General features: G+C 39.2%; 1 protein-coding gene across 1 annotated transcript in view; it reads left to right on the forward strand.

Moving 5' to 3' along the window:
• The window catches only part of kcnab1a (potassium voltage-gated channel subfamily A regulatory beta subunit 1a), a 116,826-nt gene that overhangs the window by 61,232 nt on the left and 37,036 nt on the right, over positions 1–18,558 (forward strand). Inside the window, exon 2 of the mRNA XM_083913972.1 lies at positions 16,892–16,935. Within this exon, the coding sequence (XP_083770098.1) occupies positions 16,892–16,935 (44 nt within the window). The remainder of the gene's footprint in view (positions 1–16,891; positions 16,936–18,558) is intronic.

The following is an 18,558-nucleotide window of genomic DNA, read 5'->3' on the forward strand; positions in this document are numbered from 1 at the left end:
AAGATTATTGAAAAGCCAACCTTAAAAAAGAAAGGTAGCTCATTGTGTTTTGCTTTGTTCAGTGCCGTTTATGAGCACTATAAAACAATATAACCGTAAAACAGCAATAAGTCAAAATAAAATGCTTGAGATTCAGCAGGGCTTGACTCTCATCTGGAAGAGCTTGTGCTTGTACAATATACTAGACATTTTATGGTGCATTGCAGTTTTATGACATTTATTAAACGGTTTTAACCATGTGTACTTGCATGTTACAGTGTGTGTGAATGTGTGTGCTTCTAGACCTTTTTGTGGGAGTGCGGACATGCATGTAAGTATCTGTACCTGTTTCAATGCTCATGGTGTGTGTCTACATGTGCAGTGAGGTCTATAAAGTAGTAATTTAGTGAGAATCCATCGGAGCGTTTCTGGTTCTGTAGGATTTATTGAATGTGTCCCACATACTTTAGCTCCCCAACATACACCCTAATGGCCAGAAAATCTGCAGGCTACGACTTTTTTCTACATCTTACCAATACATTTAATTGAATCTCTCGTGCGTGAATATGTGTGTCAATACTACTGTGGGAAGTAAACGTGTATGCTCGTTGTTTGTCTCACTGAATTCCGTGGGGTAATGCATCTGTATGTTTGTGTGTGTGCATCTACAAATATGAGTGTTTGCCTGTGCGTGTTGTTCCAGCTTAGTTGCAGTTTTATACTTGATGAAAGCCCCCTAAATGAAATCACAGCCTATCAGACTGAGCATATTCTCCTTTAATCTGAATGAAAGCATCTGTGAGAGCTTCGGCAGCAACATTGTCAGTGTTTCTTTGAGGAAGAGGAAGTCTTGAATTAGGTTACTAGTTAATTAAAAATGGAAAAACATTACTATGTAGCTAAACCCATTTGTCTGGGAAAGGATTGAGGGTAATGAAGATTTCACCTAATTCCCACAATCCATGCTTACTCCAACCTTTCCCCATAGTAAATAGCTATTTCTGTCCTTAGTTTGCTATATAACTGTGGTTTGATGTATTTCGAGGGAGAATATGATTCTATCAACAAGAGGAAACAACCATAAACCATGTTTTTGATAATAATAATGATAAAATGATTCATTGCCATACGTTTCTCAGATTAAGAGATTGATGTTGACATTTAGAAGCAGCAGAATATTATGACATGAGCTGAACTGATGCCCATTTTCAACTATTTCTTCATGTATTCTTGAGTTGTATTAACATAATATAAGGTAAATTATGGCAAAGGGCTGTATGAACCAGGAAGGATCCGGCCAACCATTGCAATGGCATTACGCATGGCCATAAACTGTGTTGGTCTTCAGACAGCAGTCCGCTACAGTAAAATCACAGAGATGTCTACACACTTCAGACAGTTTGGTTATATCCCGACTCTAACGGACACATCTTGGGTCTGAGCTGAGATTGACGGCACAGAGCTGCAGTGTTTCAGCGGAACCAATAAATTAGCGGCGGAATTAATAATTGATGAGAGGTAGTTGCTCCCGACAGTGCGATGAATTTCAGACTGCATGCACATCTTTTAAGCCTAACATTGTTGAAACAGAGCAGCTGATACTGGTAGTAGAGTAAAAAGGTAAGGACTGCTTCCCTGAGGAGTGTTTAACTAAATAATATCTAAATACCAAAATCGTACTCACCCAATGAATTAATTCCATAAAGTGGAATATTTTGTTCCAGCCCCAGAAGCCAAGTCCATCACTGTTTTCTTAAGCCACATGGACTGAATGCACTGTTCTTAATCCTGCAGAGTGAAAGGCTGAAACTCACCATGTGAGTCCATCCAACTTACTTTGAGGTGTAAAGTGTTGCTAAAACTGTTGCTCTTTCTCTATTCTATTTCTGTCCCTTTTATGTGAACAACAAAGTGCAACGCCATGAATGCTTTTCATGAGAGACTGTCGGAAAATGTGTCACCTCTAAATTTAATGACAATGTGTCTTCTCCCTTCTCTATGATGTCCGACTTTTCACTCCGCCTTCCGGTGTGGCCATTCAGAACAGCTATCAATATTTTTGATTACTACCACTGGATCTAAACGAGCATAACATGACCTTTCATTTCCAAGTTTTGCACGCCATACCATGACATTGCTTTAAAGTTCTACACCTTTATTCATGAGGTAGCTAGTAGTGTTGTCTCATTAATGAATGTTTTGTTTGAAAGAACAAATCTTTCGTGTGAACGTACAGGACTCAATCGAACTGGCTCTAATAATAAGGTGTCACAAAAATACACGTGCTGTACATAATAGGGAAGGACTTCAGCCTTCAGTTTGCAAATGATATTTTAAGCTAACTAAGTTCTCCATTCTCAGTTCGCTGGTTTGCTAAACTTTCAACGGTGTTTCAGTTCACTGAGTCGGATTACTTGCAATCGGAGCTCCAGTAGAGTACTGAAAAGTTCAGTGAATTAATCTTTTGAACAAACCATTTTAATAAACTGATTGTAGTGATTCACTACACTGAAATTGACTGCTCTGAACGTCAGGAGTGGCTAGAACAGGATGTCGAGTTTCAAAGCACCAGCAAGCTTCTTTATGTTTGTAAAAGTCAGTCAACCTAATGACTGATATTGTAATCTACCCCATCTACAGGGAAAAAAATCACCCGTGTACTGAAAATAGTTATTCTACGGCACACATGATGCTCTGGCAGTTGGTATGATCTAACCAATTAAATGTATGCTGTGAATAGATGATCTTGAGATATTGTCAGTTATAGAAAATAAAATGTTCCCCCTTAGCTGTGCATGAGTAGCTCTTCATACACCCATCAGACTACTTCAGTTCATTATTCTGTAATGATGATAGTATTCGTTCTCTGAGGAGAACTTTGCTCCTTTTTGAGAGTGGCTGCAGGAAGCTTCATAACTGCCTCTCATTTCTCAGCTCTAGCAGGATTTTTAGTCCTAGTAAAATATTCTTAATGATTCCAGTGATGTAGAGAAAATGTAGAAATACAGGCTCAAGTTTTTTGGCCAGTTTGAAGCTGAACAAACCGATCAAAAAACTGTAAAAGAGTTTAAAAAAACAGTACAAACCAAATGTAATGGGACTAACACAAAAAAGAAACATACAGGAGAATGTTTACACATTTTTATACACGTTTTAGTTGTTTCTTGTTCATATTGCAACCACTGCCCCACATATTGTGATCTATTTGTTGTATTGTTTAAGTAGCACAGTACCATCAGCAAACATTAGCTTTCTTTAATATCCTTTTCCTTTCGCCAATGACATGTTTTCAATTATTGAATGTTAATGACTCGTGCTGCACTAAGATATTCTGGTGGACTTTACCATCTATTCATGTAATGACATGCTTGTTAGAGTGCTTCTCTAATGTAACGGCCATGACCCATTAGATGAAAGGAATGCTTATCTGTTTAAATAATTAATTGGAAACCTGGCCTCATTGTCATATAGTCCTTGGATCAACATTGTTTCCCTTCTATAGGCTGCATAAATTTGACCACTTGAATGGGTGGTAATGTCAGGGGGTTTGATTGTATCTCTTATTAGTAGTTCTAGCCTGTGCACTGAACAATTCCTAATAGACTTGTGATATGTTATGAGTATTTTGTGTATGTGCAGTGTCTATTAAAATGTCACCACAACTCTTATTTGTGGAAATATTAAGTTTAATAGAAATAAACTAAAATTCTGCTGCTGGAAAATACTTTGAATCCTTGTTGCCAAGTAGTACTAATTAATAAACAATACCAGGAAAGCAAAAACCCTAGTGTGTAAGGATTTAAAGTCATGTTGTTTGTGTTTGCGATGAATGATGACCAGAGAGAAGATGGTTAACCAATTTTCAAAGCAAGCCGTCTAAAAGTAACTGCAACGTTTGAATATGTTCAAACATCTTCGAGGTAATCATCCACCCCTTTATGTTCAAGTCAAGATAAGAAAAAAAAACAACCTTAAATAGCGAATGTAACTTTAGTAAGCTGGAAGAAAACAGATTAAACTCACAGCGGGTTTCTGTCTTACACATCGTGATATCCCTAGTTATAGAACAAGAAAATCTCTTAAATATAAGTTTGTACACACACATTCACACAGTTTTGTATTTCTGATCTTAAAGTTCACAAGACAAAATGGATACAGTATCTGTGAGTTGGCCGCTGTCTCCTTCTGTACCCGACTGGCTCTCTGCAGCGCAGCAGTGAGTGTCGAAACAGGGAAATCAACCTTGTGTTCTCCTTTACAACAACAAAGATGCTTCTCAGGTGGTAACAGCAGGCAGACAGATCGGCCTGGCATACTCCACTGTCTCTACTAATTTGTACATTTTAATCATGCACAATGCAAAGTCATCGCTGTAAGCGCCTGAACCTTCAGTCTGTATTAGTGCGCTGCTTCAGTCCCTGCTAGGAGTCTTTGAAAATGAAAGTGTCTCTCAGGTGAGAGTAAATGTGTTTGAGAGTGTGGGATTCTGCAAATGTATGTGTAAAGATGGACCTTTGAGAATACATGTGTGCGCTTTCACATTTCATCTTTTATCACAGCTTTGAGAGGTTTTTTTGTTGTTGTCAGCCATTTGTTCATTCCTCATTTTGTTGCGGGGAACTGCAGGCAGAAAGACACATTAATCCCTTTTTAAACTGGATTAGAGTCTGGTAATAGTGAATTTTGCAAGTGGCACCCTTAATGTTTAAGCCTGTAAAGTAGAGAGCAACCTACTTGTGTTCAGCCAACAAATAACAGTTAAACGCAGACTAATTTGGCCTGACGTAAACCAATACTCCATCATGTTTTTGTCATCCAGCAGATTGTCCGACCAGCTGCTCATGTAAGTGGAAGCACGGATCAGCGTGTTTTCCATCCAGGCTGAGAGTTATCCTGCATAAAAGATTCCCTGGAGTTTTACACCCAACATTGCACCCCAGTAAAATGAATCCAGGCTGAGTCGTGATAAATTCTCATTATAAAAAATGCAAGGTTGTGGAATTGGTAACACTGGAGTTCACACAAATATATATTGTGTGCACACATTCAATTGTAGCACATTTTATGGACACATCAATCTATTACACACACACACACACACACACACACACACACACACACACACACACACATACACATACACATACACATACACACAGACACACACACACACACACACACAAACACACACACAAATCCTCGCAGTAAGTTTTGTGTCAGGTCAAATTGGCTGACATATCAACCCTCTTACGTAGGATACTCTATTTGTGCTCACATATATCCGTGTATACAGTATCTACAAACACATGGCATGTTCTGTTATATTCACGTATATACGTACATATGGAGCTTTAAAAACTTCCTGGAAAACAAAAATAGTAAAAGCAGCAATTAAAAAACGCTTATCGGAAAGATTTGTTTATAATGATATTAGTTCTCCTTGTAATGATGCTGATGATGGTGGACATGTGATAAACTTTCAAATGGATTTGTAAGTAGTAACCCCAGCGTGTAGTAGAGATCTCCTGATGCCACTTATCCTTCACGATGCTGTTTCAGAAAATAAATTTCTGGTACTGGTATCAGAACAACTAGTAATGCTACAAGCTGAAAACACATTTATTGCTCCGGGCCTCACATTGCCACAGGCATCGAATGTGCAGTCAGTCTTTGTATCCATTCATTGTTCTTTCCATCTTTCCTTCCTTTTTTGAGAAGCAAGCCCAATTTAATGGCAGAAAGCCAAAGGGCAATCTATGATATAATGATGTGTGGTGCAGAGTCTCCAAACACTTAAAACAGTTAAGAATTACAACTGTGTGTTTTTGTGTTCAGTCTTTGTTAAAGAAGAATATGGGATCTTCTAAGAATCTTATTTTGGTACTTGTTTTCTTTTGCCTCTGGCTCTTGAGTCTTCAAGGTCCACAGTTGAGGTTTGGGGAAATTAAACCAGAGCTAGCTGTTCTTACACCCTATGAAGAATGTATTGATTTTTTGATTGATTGATTCCTTTCTAAAACAGAAAAACAAACAATGTGCTGAAATAGTGTTTTGTTGATTATGCTTGAGCCTACGTCGATTGATCCACTTGCTGCTAGAGTCTTGCATTATTAACACGTTCAGAAGCTAAATCTTGAATCTCCTTTAGGCTTGTGTCGCTTTTACCCTCAAAGGCACACTCTTCTGTGAGCGCTATAGTTTCCATATCTTTGATTTTAGCAGAATTCACAGCTGTTGTCAGAAACAAAAGCCAGTGTGTGCCGGTTCTTTTAAAATAAAAGTGTGTGGAAAAAGCTATCTTCCACCTCTCCTTTGTCAGCATTTCGTCCACAGTCTGTCCTTATTTTTGCACATGGACGTTGCTGCAGCTCCCCATAACAATGTCATAGTCTTCTGTCCCTCAAGTATACAGTGTTGGCAGTTGTTTTGAAATGCCTCTGATCCCATCAGCAAACTGAAATTGAAGGAAAATGGGTTCATGTGAGAGGCAGGTGGGGTACTGTTTTAGGGAGATGGAGATCAGCTTTTATCTAAAGCCACAACAAACGGGGAATGGAAAAGAATAATAGGACAAAAGGTGACAGAATTATCTGACTTTCTGCTAAAAGGGATTCTGTAGTTTCATGGATCTTGGTTTGTGGAAATTGTTTGTCCTTTCTCAGATGTACTGACTATACATAGCTTGGGAAACCAGTTTGTCTCAGTTTCTGAACAGCAAGGCCACTTGACAACAAACAGATCAGAGACTTTGGCAGAATGATTCAGGCCTGAATTGTGAGGATCTTTTGCCCACGCAGCCACTCTGAGTCACTTCAGGCACATATGGGGCTATGCTTGGTTATGCCCTTCTGTGACTTCTCAACTGTTAGACTGTGCACACAATTACAGGTATATGTACATACATGATTGTATCTGAATTGTCTTGAACACATGTTTAAACATCCACTCAGCATCTCATCAGTGCCTTTCCCCTCATGCTTGAATGCACTAGAAAAACACCATTACACATGTGCAGTAACATCTGTAGCTTGTCTCTGTGAGTGTGGTGCCATTTGTGGGCAATTTGCATTTTAAGTAGCTAACTCAATGCAAATTTGGCCCAGGAGAAAAATCAAGAGGTATGTGTATATTTTACATAAAACAGGGTCCACCAGGCCAGCAATCCTGTTCTAACAAAGCTGAAGGGATGGATGTAGGTACAGCCTGTAATCATTATTGCTGTAGGGGTTGAATTATAGCCCACTGTGGGTTATGTTATACTTCCCTATATAGAGAGATGTGAATTCTGCAGTTCTCAATCTGAAGATGTTTTTCATCAAATCTAAATCTAATCTAAAAAAAAAAGAGACACATCATTGGGGTTTAAGATGATCCTCTCCCTCTGCAATGGGTAGTAAAATTAAAGCAGGTTAAATAAGTTTCCAATTACTAAAGCTCCCTTGAGTCTCAGCAATGTGGACGCCATCAAGACCTGTAGTTTCTGAATGCTAACAAAATAATACTTTTTACAGAAATTATTTTTAAATTTGTTAGAATAATTAGCTAAACAAATAAACAGATACAATAAGAATGATTGAGCTCTGTACCGACAAGCTACAACAGGCATACTTGGGACCAAGTACTGAGCTGGGATGGACCTCGCTCTGACATCGTCTCTCTATTAATGCATGCATATTTCAGGCCTGTATGTGTAATATGTTAATAACAACAGAGTAAAGCAAATTAATTCATTACTGAATGAGATCAGTAATAAAGGTTATTTTTTTCTTCTACATACTGAGACACAGTGACGAGGGACACTAGAAGGCCATATATTTACATATAATAAAGGTAATACGCACAATATGTATTTACATAGGTACTGTGTATTTAAATGTAAATATTGTATGTGTGTGGGCTGTTAAAGCATTCAGTTGGTAGGTTGCAGAAAGCCAAGAGTTACATGAAGGAGTTTGAAGATGAGTTTCATATGCTGTGTCTTTCTATATCTGTTGGGAAGGTTATTGTTTCATGGTGAAAGCTGGTCGTGTTGAACCGTCGCAAACACACCTGGACAGGGAACTTCTTCCGTTTTTTTCTCAGAGCTAAGTTACCGACAACACAGGACACACTACATTTCTTTACAAACAAACTATACAATGGGGAGGGTGATAACATATTTTCCGTCAGTTGATTTTCATATGAACAAGTAAATTGAGTTAGTCAGGCTGACATTCAAGTCACCAGATCGATCAGTTACTTATGGTTAATGAGATGGCTACTGCCAGCAGCCTGGCTTCTGTCCAAAGCAAAACAACATCAATAAGAATCCCAATTTAAACCAGAAACCCTGATCTCAATCCTCTGATAAAGGCAGAATGAAACTTAGATAATAACTCAGGGCAGGTTTTTGCTACTGATCTATCTTAGTAGAAAGAACGGTTCTTATCACTCTCCTCCTTTCTCTGTCCTCGGGGCTCCCTTTCTTTTGCTGCAACATTAGACTTTCCGTTGTTACTCCACAGTTGCTCCACTGTCTCCACTGCTTCTCAAAGCTATGATGTTGAGTGGTATTCTGTTGTGTTGACTCTGGTAAGCAGTGATGCAGTGTAAGCTTAAATATCTAGGGCTTTTATTGTGAAAGGTAGTATAACTTGACCATGTGGAAGGTCAAATAGTTTGCTGTCTTGGGTCAGACTACGAAGCCTTCTTGTTTGAATTTTTTTTTACCTTCATAAACTCAACTCAAGCGCTTTCCTCTTCCTTTGTGCCGTAAAAACCAAGTGGTCATTTTCCTGGGAGATGGTGCGCGGTGGAAGACTGAATTGCAAAGTGAAAGCGAGGCTTATAGGGAACCAATTCAAACACTTTCACTAAATTATACATATCAAAAATGCTGCAACTTAAATATATTTGATTTCTACACGATGTTCAGCGGGTTCACTAGCTTCATATGTCAAGGTTACAAATACTGTACAATCAAACGCGCAAGCACACATGTGCACACAGGCACCACTACAAATCTCTCCACAGTCACAATTACTGAGCTTGTCACAGTATGTATTGCAGCTGCAACTGTGAAGGTGTCAAAAGACTGATTGGCTGGAAGTGTGCGTCCTACTGCTCTCATTGGCAGTGTTATCTCGCCTCCCTTGCTAGGTAACAGCTTTTATATTACTCCCATACACAGGCTGCTGTATTACTGTGCCTGGATGAAGCCTTTGAGAGCACCCCCCACCCCCCACCCCCCCACCCCCCCACCGGTTCTTCATACATCCCCACCCAGAGCACAGCACTTGATAGGCATGAAATAGCCCCACTGCTGAGATTGCTCCTTAGTTCATAGAAACAGTTTTGCTACGGCCTCACAGGTACAGACACATACAGGCACAACATGCCAGCAGGTGCAGGTGCATGCTGCTGAGTACCCGCCATACACAAATGTATGCATGTGTTTATGCATGCATGCATGCATGGCTGCATAGGCACATTCATTCAACCACACGCAGGTATACAGATTGCTTCAAAAGACAATATTCAAGAATGATGGTTGTGATTTCAGCATTTCTATGGACCTTTATAGGCAGTGCATTTGGAGCAGTTGGCAAAAGGTGAATGAATGTGCCTTGGAGCTACAGTCTGCAGGATATTACAGCACATAAGGCAATTTTGGTGGATGTGAAGATAGAAATTTGCCCCTGTGTTGTGCTGTTCTGTTGTCACATCACCAAGGTGCCACTCAAAGATCTTAAAAGATGAATGTCAGCAAATCTCATGCAACGACCAAACAAAACAATAATTTAGTCTTTGACTTTCTAAGTAATTTTCTTGAACAGTTGGGAACTGTAGTTTGCAGGGGATGTTACTCAAACAGAAGTAAACCATGGATCTATTGTTACTATTTTCAGTTGTGTATTAATACACATTTGTGCTCTACTGAGTTTTTAGACAATGAAATTGGGATTGAATCAAGATGTACAACAGTGTCCAGGTTAATCGAAAATGAAGGAATGTGTCACCCAGCAAATGTTAGCAGTAGAACCATTTTCATATATGAACCCCGGACAATATCCGGAGAAGGCAAGTGATGTGAGAGAAGAGTGTCAGCTTCTCACCGTACTCTATCTCTCGATCTCAGTGTTGATATTGAGTTTGAACGTGATTAATTTATGTTTTTTTCTCTCTCACTATCGGAGCTGAAGGCACTTCATCACTCGCATTTTTCAACCCTAATTATAATTAAAAAAATATTTTAATTGCTACATCATTAATCAACATACACTGTACTGTACACAGCTCACCAGTTTCCCTCTGGAGTTCTTTTTTCTGATCTGAGGCTCCCTTGTGCAGTTTATCAGCGTATTTTCTTTACTTTGGTGCTTTTCCTGCCTTCACTTTTTACAATTTTTCTCTCTGGCTGACATATTTGCATGAAACTTCACATATCCTACATGACTTTACAGTTGTGGCATTACAGAAATCTTCTGTTTTCTCATCTGAATTTCATTCATGTGGGTGAATATAGTGTCATAGTTGATATCTCAGCAGATCTGTTTCAGCTTTTTTTAGTTTTTTTAATCATCACAACTATCTCCCTCTCTTAATCACTCAGTCAATTAGATATGGAGAGATAATTAGTCCAAACAGCATGATGATTATCTACAGATGGCTTTCTTTTCCTCTCAAGTGAAGTCATTAGGATTGCAGCCTTTACCAAAAGATTTTATGCAAATATGCAGTATTATTACAACATGCTAATACTGATTATGAATGTGGATGTCAGATTCTCTCCCTACCTAAATTACAGCTCCCGAATCGAAAGTTTTTACTGTCTGTCTTCTCTACATCCCTGTCACATGAGCAGACCTCTAACAGGAATTGCTCCATTTATTCCCTCTTCTGGTGCAAACTCTGTAAAAATGTGTCGAGGAGTTGGAGGAATCTGAGGTTGAAGATGTTTACAGGAGAACATGAGAAAAACACGAGTCAGAAGCAGCTATGAGACAAAAAAGTGAATGAGCTTTTCTGTGTTAATCAGGCACCTTGACACACATTCAGGGTTGAATAAGTGATTGATAGTGACTGGTGGACTGGTTGCAGAGCGTTTTCATGTTTAAAAGATGATGGCATGCAAGTGGGAGGGAAATAGAGGGTGTGAGAGGAGGAGAGGGACGCACACACACATGCTTACAGCAATGTCAGTCAGTATATGCTTTTGAATGATGCACAAAACTGCATGTTTTTCAGTTTTTGTAGCTAAAACCACGTCAATACAGCGTGAATGTCAGGTGATTTAATAAAATATGTACATATTTGATTATTAAATGGATTTAAACAGAACTGAAGTGAGAGGGAGAAACATATACAGCCCCCTACTGAACCTACGGTACTTTTACTTTAATGTAAAGCATTAGGTTTAACTGTAGTTAAATCTACTTTATGAATAAAGATGGGAATCAACAACTCTCTTCTTAAGCTCGTATCTGCACTTCTGGAAAGTTGCAACAAGAAGGAGTCATGGCGGAGAGGAAGAAACTGTCCAAAGTGTGACGTCATTATAACACAGAATGGTCTAACGCAGCTTTTTTCTCTCTTTGAAAACCTAAATACAAATAATACCTAATTTCGTCTACATTGTGTTCACACACACACAGAGATAATAAAAATGGTTGCGCTGACAGATAAAATGAATCAAGAACAAATAAGTCAATCAATAAAGTATAGGAACGATAAGCACAATCAATACCAGTATTTCTATCAATAAAATCGTCTCAATTCCCATCCCTCTTTATTAATATAAATCCCTTGTCTTGCCTTGCCTATATCCAGAAGTACAAACAGAACAAAAAAGTAACGGAGAGATTGAAACAGATATTAAAAGAAAGCAAAGGCAGATCCATTTACAACATGAGATTACACTGAGTCAGAAGGTCGATTGCTATGAAGTGCCGAGAAAATGGCATGTGTGAAAATGACGGACAGCGAGAAGGAGAGAAAATGACAGAAACTAACTTAGGGTAATGAAAAAGGATGAAGAGAGAGCAAATATGGGAGGTATAGAAGAAAGAGACGCACCTCTTGAAACAGACAGGGGACGATTCAAACTGTGGTAAATAGGGTTATGAGGATGGCGGTGAAAGAAACTCAACTAAGTGTGAAGTGTCACCGTAGACAAGCTGTTTGTTGCCAGAAATTGGGTGATTACTGTAACATTGTAACCTACTTTATCTGGAGCTCAGGTGGCCTTAGGCATGCACCCGGCTTCCTCCTTTTCCTTAACCCCCCTCCGTCTCATTCACTCTCTCTCTCTCACACACACACGCACACGCACACGCACACGCACACGCACACGCACACACACACACACACACACACACACACACAGATTGTTGTACACTCGAAGGAGAAGTGCGTCAGGCAGTCTCTCGGGGCTCATAACTGTTTTTGCTGTATCGTAAACAGACATTCAAAATTCATTTTCAAATTGGAGACAAAAATGTAACTAATATCTCTGGAGGGCTTCCACAAAATCATTAAGGGAAAGGTTCACCCAGAAATAAAACACTGACCAACATTGGCCATGCTTACAAGGGCAGCCATGTCGTAAATTATTTCTCCACTGTGTTAGCTTTCATCAAAATAAAATGTACAGGGCTTTTTTCTTTCAGAGATGACCCGTAACTTTAAAGTATAGTTTTTTTTTATGTTTATAACCATACAAAGTGCTTTACAGTTACAAATAAAGTAAGCATGGCTGAAACAACAAGATTGTAAACGAAAGAAATATGCAAGATTATTAAGAACAATCTACTGAAATGATCAAGGAAGCGCCTTTATGAAAAATTGTCTTGAGATCAGATGAGAAAACGAAAGGTGAATTTTTAATCATAACCAAGATGCCAAGATGGGACATTCTCTCCCTCATTGTGTTTTCATAATACACGGCAACTGTTATCCAAGTGCTGAACTTATTAAATATATACAATTCAATTCAATTTTATTTACAGTGCCAAATCATAACAAAAGTTACCTGAGGACACTTTACAGACTAGGTATAGACCACACTCTATGACTTATTTATGATTTACATAGACCCAACAATTCCCCCGTAGAGTACGGTGGCAACGAAAACCTTCACTATAACAGACAGGAACGTGGAACCGGCCGAGGTTTGAATATTAAAGAGCCTTAGCGAACATTTTAGTCATTAATCTCATCATGAGATTTATAAGCAAGGAGATTTATAAACAAGGAAAAAGGCGATTTGTCATCTCAACTCCTTAACAGTGAAGCCTTTTACCAAATTTAGAGGCATTGCTTCCAATTTGAGTTCTTGGCGAATCACACCCGACTGTCTAGTAAAAATGAATCTTGTTTAAAATGCAGACTGACAGTTGTTGAGCGTTCCTCTCTTTCTGAATACCGAGCTGCTGCCCAATCTACTATAGAGGGGGAGGTAATGGGCGAAACAGTGACAGATCTGTGGTGATGACATGTGAGAGAAAGAGAAAGTGTGTTGGCAGATGGAGAGAGGATATTATTGCCATGGTACCGGGGGTATTAGAGAAAGTCATTACTGTCCATCATCAGGCAAATGAAGACATTTAAGTGGAGATGAATAGCCTCACTGATGGGGAAGGCTTGTTATGCTAGATCTGTTTGGAATTGCGGCTACGGGGGGTGTTCATATTTCAATAAATATTTGATGGGGGGGACGGCTGTGTGTTTAGTGGCGGAGGTTTGGTTATTTATGTGTGTGGCTATACGCTTTTGCATATCTATGAAGAGTCATTCTAAAGGGGTTTTAAATGAGTGAGAAGATCACTTTCTCACCTCATCTCCCAAGTGGGGAAATCATATTTTCTTGCATCACTTTCTCCATCTCATCTATTATCCTCTTCAGTGCTGTTCTATCATCCATCTCGCAGTCTGTGAAAGCTCAATGAGGGGATGCATTGTCTACATTCATCAGCCGACCAAGCTGATCTGAGAACACTTATTTGTTCCTTTGTCAACACAAGTTAAATAGTCAGCGAAAGAAAATATGCCTGAATATAAATGCCCAGTAGCCAGAAACATACGCTAACCCACCATCACTCCATTTGCAAAGTATTCTCTCTGAATTGATTGGTTGTTGTCATATCACTGATCACAGTGTGCAGTTTTCTGCGTTGGTAGGTGATCCGTCTGCACTGTACTCTGGCTCCAACCAAGCTTTTCTGCTTCGGCCTGAAATGCAGGTCTCCTGTATCATAATCATTCATGGTCATGGCCGGGGAACAGCGACATCGTCATTAATCGCCTGCAGGGCATCCAATGTCTGACTCAGCGCCTCCAGTCCCCATGATGTAAATTCAAATGATTCCTCTGACTTTATGCAAGCCTGTACTTTAAACCTTTGTCTATTTTGGGAAATAAAAGAAGCTTTACATAACTTTTATTCATGCTTGTTTGAACCTGCTCATTCCAGTTCAGGGTGACTGGGAGCGCTGGAGCCTCTAAGTATTTGGAGGAAGACGGCAAGATATCTGTTAAACGCAGAATATCAGTCACACTCCCATTCATTCTTGTGTCTGGACAGAAATCAAAGCCATACCATATTCATGCATAGTCATCTCCAGGTGCTGTTTCTGCTGAGAAAAAAGCAACTCCTGTTACTTGTTGTTCAAAAGCACTTAGTCCAAAATGTTAACTTTCCTTTGTGGATATTTTGTAGGTCACTGAGGATCTAATGCATCATCCAGAATCAATTTTCTGTGGGTGGCTTGATTTGTATGCCTTATTAACTATTCGGATATTGAAGGATGCAGAGGTGACATGTCAGCAATGCATAACTAAAGTGGTTCTGACAGGTGAGCAAAAATGCGCGTGCTGACAGCTGTGAATAATGTACTCTTCAATCAGTGTAGAAGGCGTAGCCTGTAGATCTGACGCTGTTAACGAGGCCATGCATGTGTTCTTAATACAAACTTAGAGAGACTTGAAATGTGAGAAATTACTTTGTAATAGAGTAAGCAAAGGTTTGAGCTTGATGAATGTGCGTTTCCTTGTTTATTGCCTATTCTGCAGGGACTTGCAGTGAGTGACCTATTGGAGCTGGTGTTCAAAATGGTGTTTATGTGCAAGACACATCGATTTGATCAGCAAAACATTGTTATTTCCAGAAATTAATTTGGGGCTTTTTGGTTACAGGATAACATGTATTGTATCCCATGAGACTGGAGACACATGTTTAGTTTTCTACATCTTGATAAAAATAACATTTTTCGCATTGTGTCCTGCTTTACTTGTTCCATGTTAAGTTTCCCTGTACTCTCCACTCCTTAAAGTGTGATAAAAATAGTTTTCCAAATAAAAATTATGACGTAGATTTTAATTTTAGATCAGTTCTCAAGTTTCCTCTCTAAATAAGGTTCCTAAGGAAGTTGGAAAGTGTTGATGTAACATATTCTAAACTGTGCCACCTGTACTGCCTACAAACTGATGAATTGCAGCAGTGGTTTTAGCTTTGCACCTGCTCAAAACTCTGTTTCTTTTAAGCGTGCGTGCGTGGGTATGTATCCTGTAGCATGGGTTTAGTCATCAGTCCGTGGACACTCTCACAGGAAGCTGACATGACAGGACAATAACTGTTCCTCATGCTTGATTGGCCATGACAGGGATCTGCCAATCTACCCACAGTAGTGGAACAGACATGAAGGCCAACCTCTATGGTATAATCTGAGTGGGAAACCCAAGCATCTTTCAGCTCATTGTTTTTTCTTTTTTACGTTCCACAACTTAACTGTTTTGGTTCACTTTGACCACTGTTCATCAACATTCATCATTTACAGGTGCAGCTTTTGTGTGTTTTTAGTGAAAAAGCTCTTTAAACCCCACTGTGCGCTACCTTTATTTTCATAGGTTTTCATACATGTATGTCTGTCTGTTTGTGCACAGATATTGTCACCTATGTCACTATAGACACTATAGTCATGTCTTTGATTTTGTGGGTCAATGAGGTTAGGCAGGTTTGGATTTATAGAAAGACTCTGTGTATATCCAGGGATGTATATACTCACGAAAAAGGTCTAATGATTAGCAGAGATTGTGTGTGGTGTAAATGACACAGCTAATGAGGCTATTAGCAAGCTAATAAATGCATTCAATATCTGTAAAACACACATGCGCGCACACACACACACACACACACACACACACACACACACACACACACACACACACACACACACACACACACACACACACAAAACTTCATCTTCATCCTGGAGTGTACAAGTTGTAACTTCCATTTCCATTAATAATTTTCACTATGCATGCCGTTTCGATTAGTGTTTTCCGCTTCATCTGTTCAGCATTTATTTTTTTCATTAGTGTGTCTCGTCCTCTCGTCCTGTTTCTCTCTCCATCATTCTGTTACTGGGTGTTTGTTCTCCTCCTGGCTGATTGGAAACTCACATTAAAGGGCTGATAACTATTTTATTTCACTCTGAGGCTTTCTCCTACATACGTCTGCACATGTTTATCAGAGCCTGGACCTAGTGGATTGGAAAAGTGAAATTCAATTTCCTGTCAGAACTGAGGAGAAATGTCAGGCTGCTGTCATGTGATTGTCTGAAGCAAAGCCACATCTAGCCTCTTTGAAAAATGAAAGGCCTGCTTCTTATTCACTCCACTGTCAGTCTGCTTGACATCATTTACATCTACTACGGATTGCATTGTCCAACAAAGATGAAGCCTTTAAAATAAAGGTAGAATTAGATTAATAGCTGATTCCTATTGTTTTAATACTATCCACATGTCCTCCAAAAATGATCCAGGGTTTTGCAGAATCCTTATAACCGATCTTCTGTTTTTGATTTTAAGATCCTTCGACATGTGTTTAATTTTGCATGTACAAAAAATGTGATTACCTTTTTTTCTGTTTTTGCAGGAACCTTGGAAAGTCAGGACTCAGAGTATCTTGCTTAGGACTGGGTGAGTAGACTCTCAGCTTATCTACCCACAATTCATTTCCCTTACCTAATTCATTGGCTTTACCTTGCAAACAATAGCACCAATTACATGGGGGCGGTAATATCTAGCCACGTCATGATTTAATTCAGAGGGCTATGATGCAATTATAAGATAATTATTTCTATACATGCGTTACAAAATAGTTTGGTCTGAGGGTTTAAAGATATGGATCTTATCACTAGGGGCTGAACAATAGAAAACACACACAGAAGGGCTGCTTACAACCATAGATAGAATTGGGTGTCCATGGGGTGGAGCTGTGTGAAACTGAGTGGTGGTCTTAGCGGAGTCCTCACAAGCTAGCATATATGTGGCGTTGACTTCAGTCCCTCACACACCTTTCTTGTTAACAGTCAAACGCTCTGACAGTCGTGCTGCACTCTGGCAGCGATGTCTTTTGTCCCTTTCAGCAGCGTTACCACACCCACAACCATTTCTCCACATCCAAACAGCCCACAAGACAATTTAACTATCGAAAAGAAAGAAAGAAAACAGAGGAACTCAAACCTCTTACTTCGAACCCATGATTTAGTTTTCCATCTTCCATGTTCTTCCATATGCTAGCTTCAAAGCCAGGGTGTGCCATGCAGATTGTATCCATCTGTGGTTGCTCATGCTCTGCCATCCTAAAACAAATAATATAACAGCGTATAACAGCTTTTAGAGACCATCTTTGAAAACAATCTATTGTGTTCTGTATAATATGTGTAATGGTAGATGAGATTTGCATTAAGTCATTAACACACTTAATTAAGTCATTTGTTAAAACTTGACAAAGGTAAAACAAAGACATTAAATCCAGAGCTGGACTGTGAATTTAATTAAGTTCAGCCTGTTTTCTTATTAAACCAACAAATCTACTGTGGTGGTATAATTCCCATGCACCCTGGTACACATGCTCACACACACACACCGGTGTGTATGTGTGTGTGTGTGTTGTCATATTAATGTGGGTTGCTGGTAAAAAAATCTTTGCTTCTCATGCAAGTACAAAAGTCAAGTCCACTCACATTTTAGCTTCAATATATAGCATGAGAGTGGGTTGAAGACACACACACACACACACACACACACACACACACACACACACACACACACACACACACACACACACACACACACACACACACACACAGCATACCTATATCTGTCACCATGGAGAGCTCTCAAACAGAAACGGAGGATTGTGTTATGTGCTGTACACCTGTACCAGTATAGCTACAGTAGGTGTCTCCAGGACTACATTATGCCATGATGACACAGAGGTGAAAGCAAGGGTCTCTACCTTAAAAGTAGAAAAAGGGCATGCAGCTGAACAGTTCAGAACATGTTTTAGTGTGTATTGGAGTGTTTCTTTAAAAATATGTTTATTCATCACAATCAGGCTGAGAAAGGATTAATCAACTTAATCACAGGGCAAAGAAATAAAATCTGGTGAAATACAGTAAATCTGTCGAGGAACATCCAACTTTACTGAACAGTGATGATTTACTGAATAATTTAGTATTGAAATAATGTGCGAAACCATTGTTGTGATCTATTTCTCACAATATTCTACAATATTTTACATTTGATTTACAGAAA

Source organism: Echiichthys vipera, assembly GCF_963691815.1.
Source record: "Echiichthys vipera genome assembly, chromosome: 5".
NCBI classification, from domain to species: domain Eukaryota; kingdom Metazoa; phylum Chordata; class Actinopteri; order Perciformes; family Trachinidae; genus Echiichthys; species Echiichthys vipera.